At 43.3% G+C, this 22,880-nt stretch overlaps 1 protein-coding gene across 3 annotated transcripts in view; it reads right to left on the reverse strand.

The window, feature by feature from the left end:
• MFAP4 (microfibril associated protein 4) overlaps positions 1-22,880 on the reverse strand; it is a 467,131-nt gene that overhangs the window by 143,663 nt on the left and 300,588 nt on the right. For all 3 annotated transcript variants that reach the window (XR_011205540.1, XM_069244249.1, XM_069244250.1), the window contains exon 2: positions 8,518-8,605. Coding sequence is in view for 2 of the 3 variants with exons in the window: in XM_069244249.1 (XP_069100350.1) it covers positions 8,518-8,605 (88 nt within the window). In the remaining variant the exon portion in view is untranslated. The remainder of the gene's footprint in view (positions 1-8,517; positions 8,606-22,880) is intronic.

Genomic DNA, 22,880 nt, shown 5'->3' on the forward strand with positions numbered 1-22,880 from the left:
TCACAGCTATCAAGTCCTCCTCCCTTTGATACACCCCTACACCCAAGTACCTAAAAGTGTCATATGCACGGGTCAGAAGGATGAACAGTAATAACACGCACTGTGTGGGGCCTACTGGTATTAGTGAAATCCTACTTAACTTGTCCCAGTTGATGCATGGGCCTGACATCCCACCAGATTCCTCTAACAGGGTAATTAAATGAACCATGACCCGAGATTGGTCCCGAAGATAGATTAGGACGCTGTCTTCATACGGCGCAATAATGTGTCATCAGCCTCTCAGCTGTACGCCCCCTTCAGGCCCTCTCATTTGCACAGCATAGGTCAGTGGCTCCAAGGCCATGGAAAAGATAATGTGGGGAGAGTGGGCCCCCTGACGCATGCCACTATGGGAAGTGCGTCTGATATCACTTGTCCATTTTTCACACACGCTGTTGGAAACGTGTAGAGCAGTTGTATCAACGACATAATTATTGTGCCCAGTCCTACTTTACCGAGCAGTAACAGCGGGTAGTTCTAACTGAAGGTATCCAAGACCTTTTCAATGTTCACGGGGGCGACCTAGGACCAGCCATCAATAGACCAAACAGTCCTTTATCGTAAGCAATCTGCGCAAATTGAGCGAAGTATTACATCCCAGAATAAAGCCATTTTGATCTGGGTGGACCATCAATTGTACTATCGGGACCAGTCTATTGGCCAAAACATTCCTTCGAATTATATAATGTGTGTTTAACACAGACAACGGATCATATGCCCACCAATAACGGATCCCTATCTGGTTTAGAAAGTACAGCAATAACAGCGTCTTTTATGGGGGAAGTTGACTTTCCTTTTGGGCTGCCTCATACACTTGCAATAGTTTATGGGCCAAGTGCAGGGCAAACACGGCATCAAACTTCACTGGAAAGCCTTCAGTGGCCGGGGTCTCTCACCACTAGCCATCTGCATAATGGCCAAATTAACCTCATCTGTAGTAAGTGGAGTGTTCAGTTGTAAGCACTGTAAAGGGGTGATTTTCGGCATGTGGAGGGGATCCAAGTATGCCTAAACAGCAGGTACCTTTGCTGCCTCAGGAGCACTTTACAGTGTGCTGTAGTATTCCCAGAACGCAGAATAGATATCGCTTGGTGTATTTGCGGTACACTCCTGCAATGAAGAATAGCCGCTGTCAGGCATCTAGGGACATCTGAACGAAGGTGCCAGGAAAGGCGGTGCCGCAGCTTGTCTTCCTACCCATCTTGAGGACCACTAGATTCTCTACATTCCGGGGGTGGATAGTGGCATTAGAGTCTCGGTGTGGTCTAATTTTGCTTGGGCCAACTGAATGGGAGAGGAGGAATCAGAAACAGAGCACTTTTCTAGGGTTCAGATTCTAGCTTCTAATGACATCAACTTCTGTTGAAGAGTCAACTTACTGCTGTTTATTTTCTTAATGGCTAGCCCATTTAGCACCACTTTGAATGCCTCCCATTCAATTGGATTGGTAGTGCCCTCATTTGCACTGAAGTAAGTATTCACTGCACCCCCTAGGGTTGCCGGTTACAGTGAGTCCTGAAGTGCCCTCACTGGAAGATGACATGTGGGTATTGGTGAATGGGTACCCCCACCCCCAATTCAATACAAGCAGTAGTGGGTCGTGATCCAACAGAGTGAGTTCCAAATATTCAGTCCTGCCGGCTCTGGGAGCTAAGTTAGCAGTGCAGTAAAAATATATCTATCCTGGTGTGAATTCTGTGGAGCCCAGAGTAATGTGAGTATTCCCTATCAGTAAGATGGGTGAGGAGTCATGTTTCATGTTTTTACTTTACTTTATTCGGTGCAAAAAGACCATAAAAGACATCAAATAAATAAATAACATACAGAATTTTCAATCATAAAAAATTTCTAAAAACACTGTTAATACATTTTCCGAACACCAAAAGCAGCATGTATAAAATTATGCACAGCCTGGATTATGTCCATAGTTCCCAAATCATGTAAGTGGGAGTAAGCAAGTTGGCTAATTCTGATACTGTTAGATTGAAATAACGGACGTAGAAACCTTTTTCTTGGCGTAGTGTATAAAGTGCAAAAAAGCATAAAATGTAATGTGCTTTGAGTTGTCTTTCCATCGCAGCAACAGGGAGGGAGGATCTTAAACCAGGTTCCGGCAACTGGGAATGCTACCAGATAATGTAGGGTATTTAGGCGTAGTCTTGTGAGTAAAAACCTTTTTTGCTCATGATTAATGATGGTCAAGTACAGCTTCGGTTGAAGTTGTTGTGTCTCTAATCTTGTCCGTTGGCTCATTAAGCAAGAGGCTGGGTCAGTGTCCTGATTTTTCTGCCAGAATATGTCTTTGACCTTCTTAATGTCCTGTCTTGTTAAGGTATCTGGTTTAAGAAAAAAATCTCCTAGTCCTAATGATAGGAGAGTAAGGTAAACATATCTAAGCCAGGGTATATCTAGAGATCGTGACAGAAGAAGGGAATCCTGTATCACCTTTCTACATAGAAGCGTTTCAGGCTTAGTCCAGATTTGTATCCACAATATGAGAGGTTGAAGTTTTATATAGCTGGATATGTATCTTAGACCTACTTCTTTGTGACAGAACTTTGTTGGTGTAGATTGGGGGACTGATAGTAGCCTTCTTAAGAATTTGTTTTCTGTAATCTGGAGCCCTGTGCAGTCTGCATGCCCCCAGACCCCAGCTCCAAATGTCGCGACGGAAAGGCATTTAGAAGTGTAGACAGTCATCATTTCCTTAACAGGTTTATGTCGTAGTCTTCTTGCAAATCTAAAAACAGCTTCAATGGTTTTTTGGAGCGTGTATTAACTAAAAACTTCCAGTTAAAATCTACATCAATAGGGACCCCCAGATACGTAAAATGTGGGACCTTAAGTATCTCATGCCCATTTAAAGTAAATTTTTTTGTTTTTGCTAACTTAGGACCACACTTCATGACAAATGACTTGGTTCTATTAACTTTAAGGCCAAGGTTCCTCATAAAGGTATTAAAAGCATTCAATAAAATCTGGAGGCCATTCGCTGTCCTTGAAATTAAAACTGCATCATCTGCATATAAAAGTACAGGGATTGGGGAGTTATTAATAACTGCGGAGTCTTTTCCTAGATCGCAAAGGAATTTCTCCAGCCCATTTATATATAGGAGAAAGAGAAAAGGGGCAAGAACACAACCCTGTCTGACCCCTTTTTGTGAGGGGAATTTCTCTGTCAGACCTCCCTCCCGGGAGTAACGGACCCGAGCCTCTGTGCAGGCGTGAAGTTTACTGAGTAATATAACTATGTTTTAATCCACGCCCAAATCCAGCATTTCCTTCCACAATTTCTCCCTGCTGACTGTATCAAAAGCGCAGGAGAGGTCCATAAATGCTAAGTGTATACAGCCCCTTTTGGCTTTAGTATATTTCTGGACTATGAGTGTCAAATTAAGGGTTTGTTCGACTGTGCCCACCCCTGGGCGAAAGCCAAATTGTACCTCTGAGAGGGAGTGGGTATCAGTCGGCCATTCTTCTAGCTTATTTAGGATTACCCGGCCCAAAATTTTGACTGAACTATCCAGCAAAGAGATTGGGCACAGAGGGTCTGCCCTATCTCCCTTCTTAAAAATCGGGACGATGATCGCTTCTTTCCAAGAGTCTACTAAAGGGCCTACCACAGCCGACCTCATGACGTTGGTTAGCAATGGGCCCCAGAAGTCTGGAAGTGCTTTGTATAGGTCAGCAGGAATTCTGTCTGGACCTGGGGCTTTCTCAGATGGACTATCTTGGATTGCCTGTTTAACATCGTCTACACTTATAGTGTTGCTAAAAGCCAAACTTAGCTGATCGTTTCCTGCAGGTTTTGAACAGTTTAGCATTTCTGATTGGGTGTTTGTCTCTGTGGCAAAGGTTTTTTTAAAATAGTCCACCCAGGTCTTGGCTGGAATGACAGTGTCCATGGGCGTCTCATAGTTATCGCTGAATAATGAGGAGTTAACCACACGCCAGAATGCAGTTGTATCTTTGAGTTTGCTTGCAGTCATCAGTTCCTCCCACGCAGATTCACTTAGATCAACTTTCCTTTTGGCAAGAACTTCTTTATAGTTTTTCCGGGCAATCTTAATTGCTTGTAGATCTTTGGGGGATGCATTGATTGTTTTTTTTAGCTTGCTTAAAGATGAGGTACATGTGTGGTTAAACCATCTTGGGCCGCGGGCTTTATTGGCTCGTTGAGGCTGTAGTTTCTCTGCCATGTAGTTTGTTAGGGAGGAGAATGCCCGAATAATTTCGTGTGGGGCCTTATTGTCGTCCAGGGATGTCATAACATCTGGCCATTTGTTCAAAAAAACATCACTCAAAAATTGTTTGTTGTTTATCTTTCCCCATTTGATTGTGAGCCCTTTTTGGGATGAGAGGTTCAAGGGAGGGTGTCGCTTCCCTCTGCTTGGATCATTTGTCAGATCTAAGTTAATCATAATGGATAAGGGGTTATGATCACTAAAGCAGGTCGGGGTAACCCTGAGTTGACCTGTGATAGGGGACAATTCTCTAGAATAAATAATATAATCAATAGTGGTGTGAGTGTCCCCCCTTACAAAAGTTGGTATTCCTCGAGTAACAGGTGTGGGAAAGGAAAGGGAGTTTACTGTTATCAGAGAGTTGAGGGCGTTCCCGTACGGGGAGTGTTTGAAGTGTTGAATGGGAATGTCATTCTCGTCCAGAAGTCCGCAGCAGTCGAGGAGTTCTGGCTCACAGAGATGGGCATTAAAATCACCAACCCAGACTATTCTTATGTCCTTTTTACTAGATACTGTTACCTTATGTATTAGGGTCTCCAAGCTACTGACCACGCTAGTATCTGAGTTATCAAATATGTTGTTATAATAGTTGATCAGTAATATATCGTATGATTCTTCTAGTTTCAGAGATAGGGCCAGAAAAAAGGGCGATTTACCTACAACACATGCTTCCGTCCCTCCAGCCTCCACAGATAAAAAGATAGCCAGACCACCCTTAGCTCTGCCTGCCTTGGCCTTAGTTGCGGGAACATAGTATGTGGTATAGCCATTTATATGTGGTGATTCTGTGAGCCAGGTCTCCTGGCAGCAAATAATAAGATTTCCCATCACTAAATTTATCCAATCCGGGTTTCCAATTTTTGATTTTAGACCTGCAACATTCCATGAAATAATCCCTAGGGGTGTCGAACCCTGTATATCACGTATGTTAGGGACTCCTTTAGATTCTAGGGGGGACTGTGAGAGTATGTTTGTCTCCAGAGGGTCTTGCAAGGATGGGTCAGTTAGTGATTGTCAATCTAACTGCTCTAGTGAGGTCAGGGTCTCATATCTATTAGATAGTGTCAGGGCGGTATCAGAGGGGTTAGGGAGACCAGGGTTAGTGGGATTCTGAAATCCAGAGGAGGTTGAATCAGAATGACATGGGTTTGATAATGGATGGATAAACTTTGTCAGGAGTTGGGCTCTTATAGGCCCTGCAGGTGATCTCATAGATGAGAGACGGTGATATAGAACATTAACAGTCCGGGGGGTCCTAAAATTTATTATAATGCAGTCCCCGGGTGATGTTTTAGTGGATGAGCCAACCCAAGGTACCCTTCTTACAGTTAAGATGTCCCTATGGAAGTCAACCCGCCCTCCCGTGTGTTTTTCTACCCAATGCGTCACTTTATTCAGTAGAGACATATGGGATTCGGGTGGGTGCTTTCCAGTATGGGGGCATTTTCCAAGATTAAAACATACGGGGTACATGCCAAAGGTATCCTTGGGCGGGCTGCCTGAATACTTATAGTTTCCTGGCCCCGGCAGCCTTCCCGTTTATTTGTGTCCCGCTGATATTGTGGGTTTGTAGAATGTTGTGGGGCCTCTGCATTCAAGGGTTTTTGGATTGGGTTCTGGATAGGAGATATTCTAAAGTTCTGATGTTGGTGAGTAGGTGGGGCTGGTAAAAATTCCGGAATGGAATGAATGTTCTGAGATTCTGCCTTTGGTGGTTCGGGTTTTATATTTGATATAGATTCAACCTTCTGTTCGAGGACGGCCACTTTCTCCAGAACTAATGAGCATAGCTTTTTAATATCTCTGAGTTGGTCTTCAATTTCCAGAAGGTAAGTTTTAGTTGAATCCAGGTTTTTACTATCTTTTGGTTGTTTCCCTATAGTTTGTTTTATTTTTTGGGTTTTAGAGGGACATTTGCTCTTGGTCTTCTTAGTTCCTGGCGAGGATTCTCCAGAGCCTTCCCTATCTATGGGAAGTCCCCCTTGGTGTATGGGGGTTAGTGCCGTTTGGGGGGGGATTATTTGCCTGCTTTTTTTTTAGGGTGGACTCTCTGGGGTTGTAGGAGTGATTAGATCGATTAAATCATTTGCAGTTATTACACAGGGGTTTCTTTCCTTAATCTTACTTGGCAGCAGTGTTGCCGACGGGTTCCGTCCCCCCTCCCCAGCCTTTCCTGCTTTCTCAAGAGACGACTCTAGGGTAGCTTCTACCCTCCCTATCTCTGTCTCAATGGCACCCATTACAGACGTTAGGTAGCTTGTTATTAGCCTGGGTGGGGGGGCCTCCTGGGTGGTTTGCCTTCCCCCATTTTCTCCCTTGCGTTTTCCCATTTTGACAGGCTAGTCCCTATGTCCAGGATAGGGCACTGTAAATTACTTTAACAGATATATCAAACTCAGGTCCCTTGTCTGGGGGAGAAAAAAAAAAAAAAAAAAGAGGTGAGGAGTCATTTGTCAGAGAACTGCATGTGGGAAACCCAGTGTTGGAGAAGCCTTGTAGTCATACATGACTGGGCCCCAGGGACTTAGGGGAAGGACCTGTCCATGTCTATGTACAGTGTACTACTGTAGTCTCTACTCCAGAGGCATGGGGGAAGTCTAGTTGGAGCAGGGTGGGGGTCAGGTGATCCAAGAAGGCCACTTGGTTGGTGTTGGGGGCATTAAGGGTCTGACCCATCCAATAAGCTCTCAAGAACTACATAGCTACTCTCTGGGTCAATCGCTGTGGGTTGCTTGCATTTGTAGTTCTGGCTACGATGCCTCGCCACCACTTACTCAATTTTGTCAGTTCCGCCTGTGTGAGGTGTGTTCCTGAATTCATGCCATGTGTATGTGACATCGTTTCAAGTACAGGTGGACCTTGTACCTTTTAACAGCACTAGCCATACCCCTAACATTCCAAGTTAGCACATTATACTGGCAGTTCCTGGTATTTATGTCATCTTACATTGTCTGTAGATCACAGTCCAATTGTGGGCGTCTGTAATAAGCAAGTGTCCCCACCTTCCTGCTTATGTGTTTTGATAAAGTGTGTAGATGGACCAACAAAAAAATATACATTTCAAAGTTTCCAGCCTGAAACTGTAACACTCCAATTCCCAGTACCTGGATGGGCTGCTAACAAGAGGTCAATGCTTTGCAATGCCATGCGTTCGTCTGTGTCTCCTTACCCATATAGGAAGGCACTGGGAGAGATGCCCTAGGAGCCAAAGATGCATTCAGTGAAATTCATGGCTAGGAGCGCCATCAACTGCTATACTAGCTCACTTATCCGCAGTTCATACATAACAAGTACAAGCCCGCCATTCTTATGCAGATCCCCAACCGGAGGAGGGGCTTAACCATCACCAGTAAAGGGAAGAGGGAGGAAATTGGGTTAGTGCATCTGCTCCTGTGAGATCCTTGGCACAGGTTAGTTTGTGCGTGACATTGCCACGCGCCTGTCCTCTGCAACGGCCCACCTTTACGTTGCAGCAGTGGGCCTCGGAAGGAGGCACTGATGTTCCGGGAGAGAGCAGAGGCTACCAGGATTCCATTTTCTCAGTGCAGTAGGGCAGAGCTCTGCGTTATGTGACTGTCCCAGCCACCATCTTGGCCCCACCCAAGTTGAGTTGATGATTAAATGAAACAATTAGAACATAATTGCTTCTTAATGAATAACAGCTATGGAAGGGAACTATTTAAGATGGCCTCAAACGCTCCCTTTGACATTACCCTGTGAAACCCTGAAGAGGGCAATCTCCAGCCGAAACACGTCAATACTGAATCATGCGTTTGGTGCAAGTTTTGTTTTGTTTTTGGTGAGATATAAATTTAGAATAAAGACTGGATTTCTATCTAACCTTTTGGACATAACAGGATCCTTTGCAGTCACAATACTGTGCCTTTGAGAGCATCCAGTGAAAAGAAGTGTTGAACTGAAACTATGTGAGTGGTTATCCACACTGCCTGCTCAACAGTAGCACCAACGAACAAACAGTACCCTCCATGTTGAGAAGAAAATTGGGAGATGGCAAGTGTCAATTCTATGAAGAAATTCTTGCAAAGATAGGCTTGAATAAAAAAAAATCCCCTGCTCTGGTCATGTATGATACCTGATGTATGAACCCCTTCGTAGAGGAACCAGTTTTATGTAAAACTGAAAATATTCCCCACCAAATCCCTTCTTCATAATACGATATAATGAGAAAACACCGAGGTTAACGTTACAAAATGCGCTGTGATTATTGCCCTACCATTCTGCCGACTGCTGGGGGACTGCTGGATGCTGAGAGAACTACTCGACAACAAGAGGAGTAGCTGGAAAAGCGACAAGCACAGGGCCTGAAAGAGAAAAAACAAAGAGACTTAATTGGGAGAATTTTACACAGATGCAAACCCTAGCTAACCCACATACATAGTTCACATGTTAGCATAATTTAAAGAGCACACAAGAACTAATGTTCCTGTTTTGGAGAGAAAATGCACCCTTATCCAGTGGAAAGAAGACAAAAAATATAAGTTTGCAACCTTTGCCAATATTGTACAACATCATCTGGCGGGAACGTTCCTTTCTATTTTCAAAATAACATGTTCACAGTAATTGCTAGACCACAGCATATCAAAGCTCATAAAAAAATGATAATTTGTAATGGCTCCTTCACCTTGAATTTAGGAACACTGATGGAAGCTGTGAGCAACAATTATTTTGGATCTCGTTGTGTAGAAGTATTGTTCAGGATATTAGCATAAGATGCTTTTACAGTAAATTCACCTTAATCGAGTGTAAGAACTGCCCGTACGTGCGTATTAAATAATTACTTCTTTATTATATAAGAAATATCGCAGAAGGGAGACAGTGCTGCCGTTCAATCCGCTCCCAACTGTCTCTCTGTGCACCGTTCTCGAATGCCTCGTAGCGCGTGCAGAATCCCGAGCGCGAGGCAATCGAGAGCGGTGAGCATTACATATTACCAACACTACATATCTTCTCTCTTTACAGTAAAAACAAAATGTGGATAAACAATGCATGTAATCCTATAAATAAACAGTCGCCTATAAATAACAGTAAAATAAACAGTAAAACATTACTATAAATAACAGTCTTTTCCTTCGGGTTTACATTAAACAGTTGAACATCCCAAACACGTATCCATAGAACATTGCTATGAATAATAATCTTTTAATTTCTTTGGTACCACAATTTTCCTACCAAACCTACTCCACCTTCCACTCCTACATCCAATTTCATCCAAGCCACTAGAGTCTCTGGAACTGCCAGGTGACCTCAGGTCATTTGATGGAAGATGGTGATCATCAGAGCTCCCTGAATCCACTCTATGTTGACATTGATGAACATGTTCATCTATTCCCTCATTCCTCTCTTCCAACCATTCCTTCCACATACGACTCTTCGGAATACCAATATCTGTTCCTGAGTCAACTCTGGAATTCTTACACAGTGACAAAGCCGATATATGCTACACTTTCCCATCATTGAGTCGTGCTGAATTATTGTACACAGCAATTACTCTCATGGGGGAAGAAAATTGACTTTGTCCTTTAATAGTGTGTTTATTGCTCTTGACTCTCACAATATCTCCAACGCACAACCTAATCTCTTTGCACTTGTGTATGTTATCATAATACTTCTTATATTTATCCTGAGCTTTCCCAATATTTGTCTTCACCTCTTCCGGACTCCATTCTACTCTTTTTGCTGCCTTGAGCCAACCAACATTATCTTTCGACATGGGAGTTCTACCCCTCATGAGTTCAAACGGACTAGAATTAGTACTGTTACACACAGTAATCCTAAAGGCCCACAGGGTTTTCCATAGCTCTGTTTTCCACACTAAATTATTGCAATTAGACCACTGAATCATTCCTTTAAGTACACGATTGAACCTTTCTACAGAACCGTTACCTGCAGGATGATAAATTGAAGTAGTATGATGCTTTATCCCATTCCTTCCCACATAATCTTTGAAAGCAGAAGACGTGAATTGTGTCCCATTGTCCGACACAATACATTTTGGTAAACCTTCTCTTACAAAAATTGTATCCATAAATTTGATGATACTGCTTACATCAGCCTTTCTTACAACTTCTACCTCTGGCCACTTAGAAAAATGATCTACAAGTACTAACAAGAAAGTCTGCTCTTCACCTTCACCAATTGGTCCCATGACATCAATTCCTACTCTTTCCCATGGCACGTTGGGAGAAGGAATGGGATGTAAAGACGGTTTCAACATCACATGCGTTTTATCTGCATTTTCACAAACAGGGCAATCTCTCACCAACCTTTCTACTTCCTTATCTATCCCCGGCCACCAGTACCACTGTTTCACTCTATTCTTGGTTTTACCAATGCCTAGATGGCCTCCGTGGCAAATCTCAAGAATTTTCCCTTTTAAGGTGAAGGGAGGTATTACCTTCCCATTCCTAATAAATAGACCTTCTTCTATAGATAATTTGTCCCTTACTTCCCAAAAAGGTAACAACTTTTTACTAATCATTTTCTTTAACGACCACCCTTTATTAATCATGATACTCAATTCTGTCATTACCTCATCTAAATTCTGTTCTGTATTCCATTCATCTCGCGTAATACCTTTGCATATACCTTCCTCCACAATAGCCACCCACATGTCTTCTGTCCCATCTTCATTAGTGTTCTGAAACTCTTCAATATCGTTGGATGGCAAGGGCATGCGGCTTAAAAAGTCTGCGACCATCTTCTTCACTCCAGGTAAGTATTGCACCATATAATTGTAATCAAACAAACGCACCGACAATCTGGCAAGCCTAGGAAAAGCTTTATACAACCCCTTCGTGGTTAAAACTTTCACCAAAGGTTTGTGATCACATCTTAGTATGACTGTAGTACCCCACACATACTGTCTAAAATGTTCCATTGCCCATACACATGCAAGTGCCTCACGCTCAATAACTGAATACTTCTCCTCAGATGTAGTTAATGAGCGCGAGGCAAAAGCAATAGTATCTTCATACCCCTCCTTATTAATTTGAGTGAGAACTGCTCCTATTCCTTTGCAACTAGCATCAGTTGTAATAACACTCCTAAGACTTGAATCAAAGCCTTGCAATGGTGGAGCATTGCAGATATCATTTTTCAACATGTCAAAAGCATTTTGACACGCCTCTGACCACAAAAACCTGTTTTTAGTTTTAAGCAATTGCCTTAAATCATACGTTTTTGTAGAAAAATTATTAACAAATTTGGAATAGAACTCCACTAACCCCAGAAAAGCACGAATCTCTTCCTTATTGTGAGGACTAGGTGCCCTTCTTATAGCAGACAATAACTCTTCCTTTGGTTTAATTCCCTGAGCAGATACAACATGCCCTAAATAATTGACATGGTCACAAGCAAATTTGCATTTACAAAATTCCGCCGTCAGACCCTTTTCATCCAACGTATTCAATACTTTTAATAAAGTTTGGTCATGATCGTCCCTTAACCTACCCATCACCAGGATGTCATCTTGGAAGACCATCGTATTATTAATTCCTGCAAGGATTGAGCACATTAACCTCTGAAACATGGCTGCAGCTGACGCCAAGCCAAATGGCACACGCCGAAACCTGTAACACCCAAAGGGTGTAATGAAAGCATTCAAGCCCCTACTACTGGGATGTAACCGTACCTGATGATAGGCTGCTTTTAAATCAATAGTAGAAAACCACTTCATCCCTCTAGTGCATGATAGCATTTCACTAATATGCGGTAAGGGGAATTGATCAACTAGTATATTTTTATTGAGATCTCTTAAGTCGATGCATAAACGTAAACTCCCATTGGCTTTCTTCACTACAACTAACGGGGCCCCCCACTCTGAAGATTCAATGGGTTCTATAATTTTCTCATCTTGTAGTTTGTCCAATTGCAACTTATCATCTTCCTTTAGGGGAATTGGAATATTTCTTACTTTATGCACTTGGGGAATAGCATTTTTTTTTTAAAGAATAAGATGCATAAAACCTTTAATTTTTCCAATCTTCCCTGTAAATACTTTAGAGAATGTCTGCAGAACCAGTTGACCAATTCCTGATCCCTTTTCTAAGGATAATACAGGTTCAGGATTATTTGGATCCAATATTATGCCCAATTTTCTCTGATGCCCAATTTTCTCTGATCAATCCATCCCAAAACGGAAGGACCAGTGACAGCAATATACAATTTTCCGGTCATTTGTCTGTCCTCATACTAGAATTCCAATTCCTTGTAGCCTAACAATTCAATAATTTCACCAGTAAACGTTTTGATAGTTATATCTGGTGAGCATAACTCTTCGCCCACAATACGCTTGAGACTCTTTTCCCATACATTTTGATTAATAATAGTATATGGAGACCCTGAGTCAACTTGTTTCGTGCAAAGAATAGAATCTTCATCAGAGGAATTTACACACAAAATACACATGTTCAAATCATCATCCTCTGAAGAGTTTGAATCTTCAAGATCCAGGATTTTGCTACTTCCACTCTTCCTTAGACAAATTTTTTGGAAATGACCTACAATACCACATTTTAAACATTTCAATTTCTTTGCCGGACACAATTTATCATTCGCCAAGTGGTCATAACTGCCACATCTGTAACACTTCTTTTTATCATTCGTATTAAAATTCTTAGATTCTATTCCTATTCTCCTTGTGCTTCTCTTTTTAGAATCCTTACTGTGTTTTTTATCCTTCACTCTTGCAATTATGGTCTCTTCACCTTTATTTTCACTTAAAACTTCTTTCGCACACCTTCCTGTCAATTCTGCCCTTTTTACAATATCAATGACTTCCTGCAAAGAGCTTTCTCCTTTGGCCCACAGATTGTCTTGAATATTCGAGTTTGATGATTGCATAACAATCTGGTCACGAATAAGCTTGTCATGTAAATCACTGAATCTGCAATTAATTGCTAAATTCTTTAAGGTAGACACGTAATCCTCTAGTGGTTCCTCCTTCCCTTGTTTCCGATGAAAAAACTTATAACGATCCACCGCAATGCACACTCTAGGTCTATAATAGTTATCTAAATCTTCAAGCGCATTCTTATACAGGTCACCATCACCCGCTTGCCTAGGTTTCTTATTAATGTTTTTAAAGACTTTCAGACCACCTGGTCCTAAACAATGCAAAAGGATCCTATATTTATTTTCAGCTGAAAGTTCTTCTTCCTCCTCAATGGCGGAGATATAATTCCTGAAAAATTCACTCCATTCTTCCCATTTTATTATTGGTGAACCAGCGACTGGAATAAATGATTGTGGAGGTGATAAGTTCCAAGGATTGTTAGCCGCCATGTATTTGCACTGTCTCCCTTATAGCTTATAGTAGGTTATAGATGGTTTATATAAAGTGTTAAAACCACTAATAAACCACTTCACAAAATCGAATTTTTCTTGAATTATAATCTTAGTAAAAGGTTCAATTGATAGTTAGAATACCAGTAAAACTGCCTTTATAAGTTGATACGAACTGTCCCAAATTAAGATGTCTGCCGCTTAGTTGACATCTGACTTAAAATGGCTGCTCCTCTGTAATCCGAACTGTCCCAACTTAAAATGGCCGCTGCTTTCAAAATGATGTGACCAATCCAAAATGGCCGCTTAAATAGTATGACGTATACATTAAGGCAGTACCAGTGACAGTGCACACCCACCAGGTGAAGACGATCCTCACCTGCCACGTGAGTGCTGCCCAGCACCGGATTGAAGAAACAGGCGATTTTCTGTTGCAGGGTGAATCCTGCCCAGCACTTGACTAACCAGTGAAGCAGACAGCACACTCGTCGTGAAAAAATACCGGTAGAGTTCTTTTCCACTCGTCGCCAATTGTAAGAACTGCCCGTACGCGCGTATTAAATAATTACTTCTTTATTATATAAGAAATATCGCAGAAGGGAGACAGTGCTGCCGTTCAATCCGCTCCCAACCGTCTCTCTGTGCACCGTTCTCGAATGCCTCGTAGCGCGTGCAGAATCCCGAGCGCGAGGCAATCGAGAACCGTGAGCATTACATATTACCAACACTACATCGAGTTTATTAACATAGCCAATGGTTAACCTCAAAATCTGACATGGATCCCCTGCTCATGGGTCGGTGTAAGACATCCTTCTTTAGATACTTAATATAATTAAACTTTGTAAGTTTGCACTGCTTTTGCACCAGCAAATGGCGCAAGTGCAGCGCTAAAAAAGTGTGAATCAGGCCCCTAGTGCCTCCGCCTTATTCTATTGGCTTGTACAATCAGGAATCAGCGCATTTAGATTGTTTCTGGAGTTTTCACCTTGCATATTTGTGTTTGGCTCTTTCGGGACACCTGGTCATCTCATGTCATAGAATGCCAAGGAGAAGAGATTTCCTAAGAAGGAAATCAGAAAGAGTTACCGGAGGTGAGCTTGGAGTTGGGTCTGGTATTGGTGGGTTGAACTTGTATACCTGCATTCAGTTATCTTTTAATAAACCCTCTCCTAGTCAAGCAATATGTCTGTGTGTTGAGATACCAGTTCCTGGCAAGTGTTATGATGCCTTTTGTGATGGTGAAATATACCCATGCTGAATCTGAGCTTGTGCTTTTTATTTATTTTTCTGGCATTGTCATGAGAGTGTGTTAGCCTTAACAACTGATACAATCTCGTGGTGGTGTGAGTATCTTTTATGTTTTTCCGACTGTGTGTGCTTATTCCTTGTTGTAATGGTTGATGAGAAAGTTGAACGAGTGGCGATTGGTACTAAGGGCCAGATTTACTAAAAAGTGGCTCAGCGTGGTGCTGCGCCAAAATTTGCAGCACCACACTGCACCACTTTAGAAACCCAGTAATGCACCCTATTTACTGAAATACAGCACACCCCTGTGTTTCCCTCTGCGCCGGCACTCAATTTAGCTGACAGCGCCAATGCAGGCATCTTTGCACCAGAGTGCAAGGGTGACTGCGTTGAGGGTAATGATTGTATTTGTGCAGGATGGTGTCCATTCCTGCACATAAACAATATACCATGGTGATTTGGCACTTCTATGTGCTGCAGAATGTCATTATTGAATTATTATGCGGAGAAAGGGACACCTTCCTACACAAAAACAATAATTCATGGTGTTTTGCTTCTTCTATGTGTGCTGCAGAATGTAGCATACATGGAAAAAGCAAAAACGAGAAATAAAGGTTTTCCTCCTTGTTGCGCCATGCAAACGCCACGGCTGGGGTGGTGTTAGTTTTTGGTTGATGCAACAGATTTACGCATTCTTTTAAATCTGTGGCAGCACCTAAAGAAATGGGTGTTGTGGTGGAACGCCCACAGCAACACCCATTGCATGCCCCTCTGACATTTACAAAGTGGCGTTAAGCCACAAAAAAATGGCTAAGCGCTGCCTTGTAAATGTGGCACACTGCACAGCGCCACGGGAGTGTCACTAATAGTGATGCTCAGGTGGTGCTAAGGTCTTGTAAATCTGGCCCTAAGTTTCTTGCTGTTCTGGATGTTTTATAGGAGTGGTGAATTATGTAGTGCTTTTCGGATAGTTTCTTGGGTATATGCCATTGTGATTTTTTTGAAAGTCCAGTTTGTGGGTATGTTTTACAGGTTTTTGATTTGTGTTTACTTTTGGGTGTTCTATTTGGTTTATTTGTTGTTGTCCAGTTTATTTAGTGTGTGCCCCTTTTGTTTCTGTGTGTGGTGTCCCTCTTTTTTCACTTAGTGAAGTTAGTGAATGACTGAGAAATGAGTGTTCCTTGGTAGGAAGTTCGAGAGAAGAGCTAGGGATCTGCTGAGGGAACACTTGCTGCTGGTGGGGTCGTTCTTCCATCCATCAAACTTGTAATAAACCCTCTCCTACTCTAGTGACGTGTCTGCATACTGCTACAACGAGCATGCATTACAACAATGGCCACAAGATTAAAGAAGTGTTGTGCGTAAAAGAAGAATGCACAGCACAACCAAAAGGAACAACAAACAGGAACAGAAGTGTGACAAAAAGTAGAAGATTCAATCATGTAAAAGAAAAAAACCAAAGGACTAGCGAAAGGAAAGTTCACGCCGCTGCCTTATGAATCAGAAAACACAAGCGCTGACAGGCGGTTCAGGTGTACAAAGATCTGAACTATCCGGTATCAGCTGAGTCGTATAAGTTGCTGGTGGGCAAGTAGTTGCAAAAGTTACAAGAAGAAAGTCTGCACAGAGATAGAATGGTGAAAGGAAGAGCAGCAGCAGGTCGATTTACTGGTGGACCAGCACAGTGTGGCCCAGGAGCGGCTCCTCATCTATGGCGAAGGAGCATCGGCCCACTGGCTGCCAGAAGCAGACAAAACGATAGTTGACTATCATTTTATTTTTCTGCTGCTGCACAGCCAGCAGTGCAGGGAGGGACTGGGCCAGGTCACGGGAGGTGGGAGGGGGCGGGGGGGAGAGTGCATTAAGTGTGCATGTGTGTTTGGCTGGCCTTCTGATGTTGGCCAAACACACATGCGCATTTAGGTTTCTCCAGCCTGGAATGTTTAACAACCAGGTTGGAGAAACTGCACCGGCCCCAGGACTGTGTCTGATGGGAAGTCCGAGCGGCTTTGCATGAAAGCAGCACCAGGATTGCTGGGGAGCCTGTGCTGGTGTCCCAGCAGTGAATGTTCGGACACCGGAAGAAGAGAAGCGAGGTCGCAGGGATGGACGCAAGGTAAGTTCTTTTTTTTTCTTTTTTTTTTTACCTTGTCTCTGTCCCAACAACCCCCCTAGCCTGCTCCTCCCCTTGAGTTATGCGGTGCCAAAGTTGCCAGTCCTTGCTGTCACAAAACAGAGGTACTCGCGCATGAGAAAAAAAAAAAAAATGCTGTCATAATCACCTGGAGCTGTCAACATTTTCACCTCTAATCCAACGAGATGCAAGTGTGTAAACCACAAAACAATTGCTCCCACTGTTTCAGGAGTAATTTTCAGAGTCCCCACCGAGGAGTCTGCAGTTGTGGAAGTTCTCATTCATCACTATATAGAAACCCAGAATAGCAACGTGCCAAACTGCCTCTGTCAAGTTGGGGAAGCTGCTGAAGCCACTGAATTTGAACAGTGGCTGTGTCTTGTGGTGAATGGATTCATGTTTCTAACACTAGCACCATGGACGTCAGTTCACCAAAATGCCTGGGGTAGCGGAATTGACATCACACAACCTTTGCCCTTCACTTTCACATACACAAACATTCATACATACACACTCTTTCCCGTAAACACACTCCCACCTGTAAAGACGTACACAACATACATTGAAAAGCATTTTTTTTACTTACCTCAACTGCCAGGAAAATTCCTATGTCAGCTCCATTTTTTATTACAATAATAGTGAAAAATGTAATTTTCTTCACTATTAGTGTAATAATAACTTCATAGAAAACAAGGAGAATGACGCCCTAATGGACATCAACAAGGACAATCTATGGAGGATCTGCTGCTCTATTCCAGGCACTGATCTTTCCCCCTTGAGGACAGGGGTCGCAAGGACAGTGCCAGGGGTCGCAAGGGGAAAGCCAGGGGGTTGCAGCTGCAAACCCTGGCGACCCCTAAATGATGTCTATGACTAGCATTACAAAAAAAATCACCACCACGACAAATGGGCATTTGATATATGCAAAATCTGCCATATACTGGAAAAACATTCTACAGGGGTAATCACACCTCATAGTAAATGCATAAAGGATTCTAATTCCCACAAGCTCTCAAAAACCTAAAAGGGGATGGTTCTGAGATAAAACTGAATGAATATCTCTGTGACCCTAACAATTTTCTTACTGATATAGGAACACATTAGTTATTGAGATTTTGTTCAAATATAAGGATCCCAGAAAATGTCTGAAGAAACAGGAGTGTGCTGCCTACCATACCTAGCAATTGGTCAAGAGGAACCTCCATTCCTCAATCCTTATAGAAGAATTAAACATTGACCAAAGTGATTGTTGCCCACCTCACCAATAGCTTTTTGGTCCAGTTGACGGTTTCAGCCAGTACCAGTGGGGCAGTCCAAAAGAGCAGATAAAATCAAGCCAAATTTTCTAAGAATGGTGTTGACTAATCGCCTCCCAATGACATTGGCTTGCCATTTCATGGAAATCATTTCACATAATAACCTAGTTCCCAGAGAATGGCCCACAGAAAAATAACATCTAGAATGACTAAAAAAATAGGAAGTTTAATGACTTATGAGAAAACTGAACAAAGTAATATGCATTGCTGAAATGGAAAGAGGTGGCACTTAAGGAACCACGTACCAGTTCATTAAGGAACACAACAACACGTCATGGCTTGACCAGAAAAAAAACTCAAGCATCAATGTTCACTGGCAGAAACATTAATAACAGAGTTCACATGATTTAAATGGACTCTGAGGAAATTTTGAGGTACAGAAACGATGGAACCCATCCATTGAGCAATCAGAGATGCTAAGTAAATTTACATCCTAGGCAGAGATCTCAAATAAGTATGTGATAGCCACACACTGAGCAAATTCAGAACACCAGATGAATCTCAGTCCTGGACAGTGTCATATGTACAGGCACCATGATCCCCACCTAACGTGGAGAAGTGTGTGAGTTTTGAAACATCTCTTTCTTTCAGAGATTCAGTGAAACAATACAGTTACGTAGGGGGAATAATACCAAGAAATTCAGTGGATGGTAGATAAATATTGACACAATCTTGGACAGATTTACTTACTGTTGCTAGTGAACAAGGACAGTCACTTTAACATCAGAATGTCTGACAGAACCTTCCCTGGAATACCTCCTCACAAGACCTGTTGAAAGAATCCAACGTTTCAAAATACATGTCACGTCAACAACCATTTCATCAATACGAAGACACTAGTGTGGTATTCCCACGAAGAGTACAGATGAATCGTAGGCAATAAACTGCCTTGAAATGAGGATTTATTGCATGAGATCAACACCGATGTCCTCAGCAGCTCTCCCAAGGAAAACAGCCTCTCAACTGTCAACCATGGAACGCCACGCCTCGGGCATCAGAAATCGCAAAGAGCAACCTTCCATAAAGGTGCACTGAGAGAATCACTTAGAATATACCAACTAGCTTTATGACTCCATTAATAACTACAATGTTCGTGACATCCACTAAGCTGAAAATGAGTGACATTTTTTACATTTCATAATCCTATGTTTGGGTAAGATTATTCATTTCTGAGCATAATTATGTAACCTGACTGTAGAGTCCATTCACTGCCGCGTACATTTACATATTCCCCCCCCCACCCCGCTCCTTGTTCATGGTTATCTCTCGCTACCTTTCTCTGCCCAATGCTCCCCTCAAGTTTATCTGCTCTTTGGGCTATTCAAATGCTCAGAGGTTCCGTATACCTAGGGCTTTGCATGAGGAGAAGGGAAGGATGCAGGAGAAAGGCATGCTGAGGTACAGCTAACAGATTCCAGGCCTTAAAAGTACCCAAAGTCCACAAGAATCTTCACAGAAATGACTTCCCCTACTGCTACAAACTTGCTGCTATTCCCTCAGGAAATGCACTCAGAAGAGAAGTTAGGGTGAGAGTGGAAATCGGAGGCTTATTTGATTGCTCCCTTTTCAGTAAGCTGCCAGTGTGTTTTCCTGAGACCGATCTCACGGTTGTCATCACTTATTCAGCTCGGAAAAGGGATAGCAGTCATTGCCAAAATATTTTGGGATCACAGGTTAATTATGACCAATATGGTAATTTTCGAAAAGCCACCTCTATGGCTCAAACTTCATGCTGGTTTTGAAGGAATTAGGACCGGAGGTTTGACGTTGCCACTGGTTGAGTAGACGATGCAGTAGATGGCAGAGACAGCCACACTTCTGACTAATCACTGCATGCTTGCTATTGTGTTGTAGGTCTTCTTTTTGGCTCTGGGCAAGCTAAGGGCAATGTGCTTTGTGCACTTGACCACGCAAGAAACTTCGAAGGTAATGGCTGCAATAGTATTTTATCATTCTTGAGGCCTAGATTTTCTGTCTTTGCAACACCCACGCCCAAGTACACTATGGGGGTCATTACAACATTGGCGGGCGGAAAGCTGTAACCGCCGTGCGGCCGCACTCCTGCGGTCCCCATTACAACATTCCCGCTGGGCTGGCGGGCGCAAACCTAGTTTACGCTCGCCGGGCCAGCGGGGATGCGGCCGCAACATAGGAGCCGGCTCCTAATGGAGCCGGCAGTGTTGTGGCCGTGCGATGGGTGCAGTAGCACCCGTCGCACTTTTCACTGTCTGCTATGCAGACAGTGAAAAGCAGCATGGGGCCCTGTTAGGGGGCCCCAGGACTCCCCTTACCACCAGCCTCTTCCTGGTGGTGCAAACCGCCAGAAACAGGCTGGCGGTAGGGGAGTCATAATCCCCAGGGCGGATTATCACCGCTGGGGCTAAAACGGCGGGAAACCGCCGGCCCCGGCGGTGCGACCACGGCGCTAACCGCGCGGTCGAAATATGGGTCTCCGTACTGCCAGCCTGTTGGCGGTACGGACGCCACTTTAGCCCTGGCGGTCTCAGACCGCCAGGGTCGTAATGACCCCCTATATCTGGGTTGGTAATGACCTGCAGAGATGAAGGCCTACACCTGTGCCTGGTGTATGCAATGTGTTTGCCGGCCTCCATTCATTCTCAAAGTTTGTCTTATTTAATGCTCCCTGGTTATGAAGGTCCATCCACTGCTTAGCTCGCAGGGTGTCAATACTCAAACTCCCATTATAATACTGCTTCCTGCAACTACAAGTGGTCTGATGTTTCCAGATCATAAATTTCTGGGTCCCGAAACACCAGACAAGGTTTTACTGGGCGCAGACCTGCACCTGAAAGGAAAGTGTGGCTGAGAGAGAGACAGGGGTCCAGGCCAGCTCCCCTGTGGGAGGGAGCAGACAATGTTCTCCCTGGAGAAGCTTGAGTCTTCAAAGTCGCCAAAGAACACCGCCCAGTACATGACAATCCATAGCCCACACAGCTCCAGCCCGCCTATGTCTATGTATCTGTGTTAAACTCCCCAGAATTGCAGAAACCCTCTGATGAAGGGCCCAATAATTTCATGTCTATCAATTTATTCTACATGCTCAGGAGCTTACCAAGAAACCTCTGTTAACTCATCGGGGTAAACAAGTCAGAAATGTTAATTCCAACCCTGGCATCTTCCCACTGCGTTAACGGGGAACACATATTTGCTGCCTCAGAGATGTATTTACAATAAACTGTCTGCCCCTAAAACAGCAGTGTATAATTGGGCCCACTATAGACAACACAGACGTATTTAATTGCAGGGTCACATACAAACATTTCTCACTCATTCAAGAAACCACAGAACATTCATTTACAATAGTGCTAGCCAAAGTGGATCAATCTGTCTCTCTCATAATGTACCTTGGCAGTCCTCCATCCTTAGGACTGTGACATCTACTTCTTCCTTCCGGCTGAGCAGTGATCGAGAAGTGTCTACAAACAGTCGACAGTGAGGCGGTATGGAATCAAAGGGTTTTCTCTTCCCTCACTAGCGGGATTCGATAAGTCTTCTACAATTGCTGAGGGGCACCAGACGGCAGGGAGGTGGCCTGGAAAATGTGAGTGAATTTACAATCCGTTTCTTTGAAGCGTCCCCAGGGCCCACCTAAAGTCAGTTTGCTCTTTGAGTCCCAACCTGAAGCACTGTCTTGTATATAGGTGGGGGTTTAACTCTCCAGTAGGGCCCATTCCCATGCTGGTGATATGAGGTCCCTTGTAGCCACCAGGGTTGAGAGACATTTTAGGCTCTCTTTCTTCACAATTCAATTTCAGCTAAATCGAAGGATTGCAAGTTATTTCCCTTGGAATGGGAAATAACAAGAACACCTGGAAATTCTGGGTCCAAATACTCCCACTCCTTCAGAGGGAAATAATTGACCTTAATGTGCAAAAATTAACTGCATGCATGTAGCTTGAGGTAAATGTATGAGGCATGTTTTACTAAGTCTTTTCTGAAGGTGGCTTAGGGTGAAGGTAGTCTGATTACATACAGCAGAAGCATTTATGACTGTCCTCAGGGATCGTTACACAGCAGGTGGGGCCTAGGTGCAGCTGCTGTCTGCATCCCTCTGCAAAAGATTTAAAGTCCAGGTCTGGTATCTCTGGACCCAGAATGATCAAGTTCACTGTATGAGAAGCTGGTTAATCCAGACATTCTCACTACTTACAAGGAGTCGATGGGTCCAGGTTCTTCCCAATCATCTCTATCCCCTCACCTGCATCTCCTGAAGAGGGGTGGGCCAGATTGGTTCTGAGGGATCTGTCCATCAGTGGCTGTGTCCTGATTCTGTGCTGCTGAGTCTCCAGGTGGTTGATCCAGAATTATGATCTTCTAAAAGCGAGCTCTTTCCTTTGTCCACATGCAGCTGTAGCAGGCCAAAGGTCTTTCCAGCAGGCATCTACTCTCAAAGCTCTTCGCTCTGCACAGACTGATCTGCTTCTAGATTCTTCCAGAACACTCATACATACAAACTACAAACACTCTTCTACAGGAGCACACTCAGTTAACCCTCTGCAGTCATAGTCAGTCTGGACTAGACATATTGCATACCCGATTAGCACATCCTTACAAGCACACAGAGATACATGGCCCTAT

This window comes from Pleurodeles waltl, chromosome 7 (assembly GCF_031143425.1).
Source record: "Pleurodeles waltl isolate 20211129_DDA chromosome 7, aPleWal1.hap1.20221129, whole genome shotgun sequence".
In the NCBI taxonomy this organism is placed as follows: Eukaryota; Metazoa; Chordata; class Amphibia; order Caudata; family Salamandridae; genus Pleurodeles; species Pleurodeles waltl.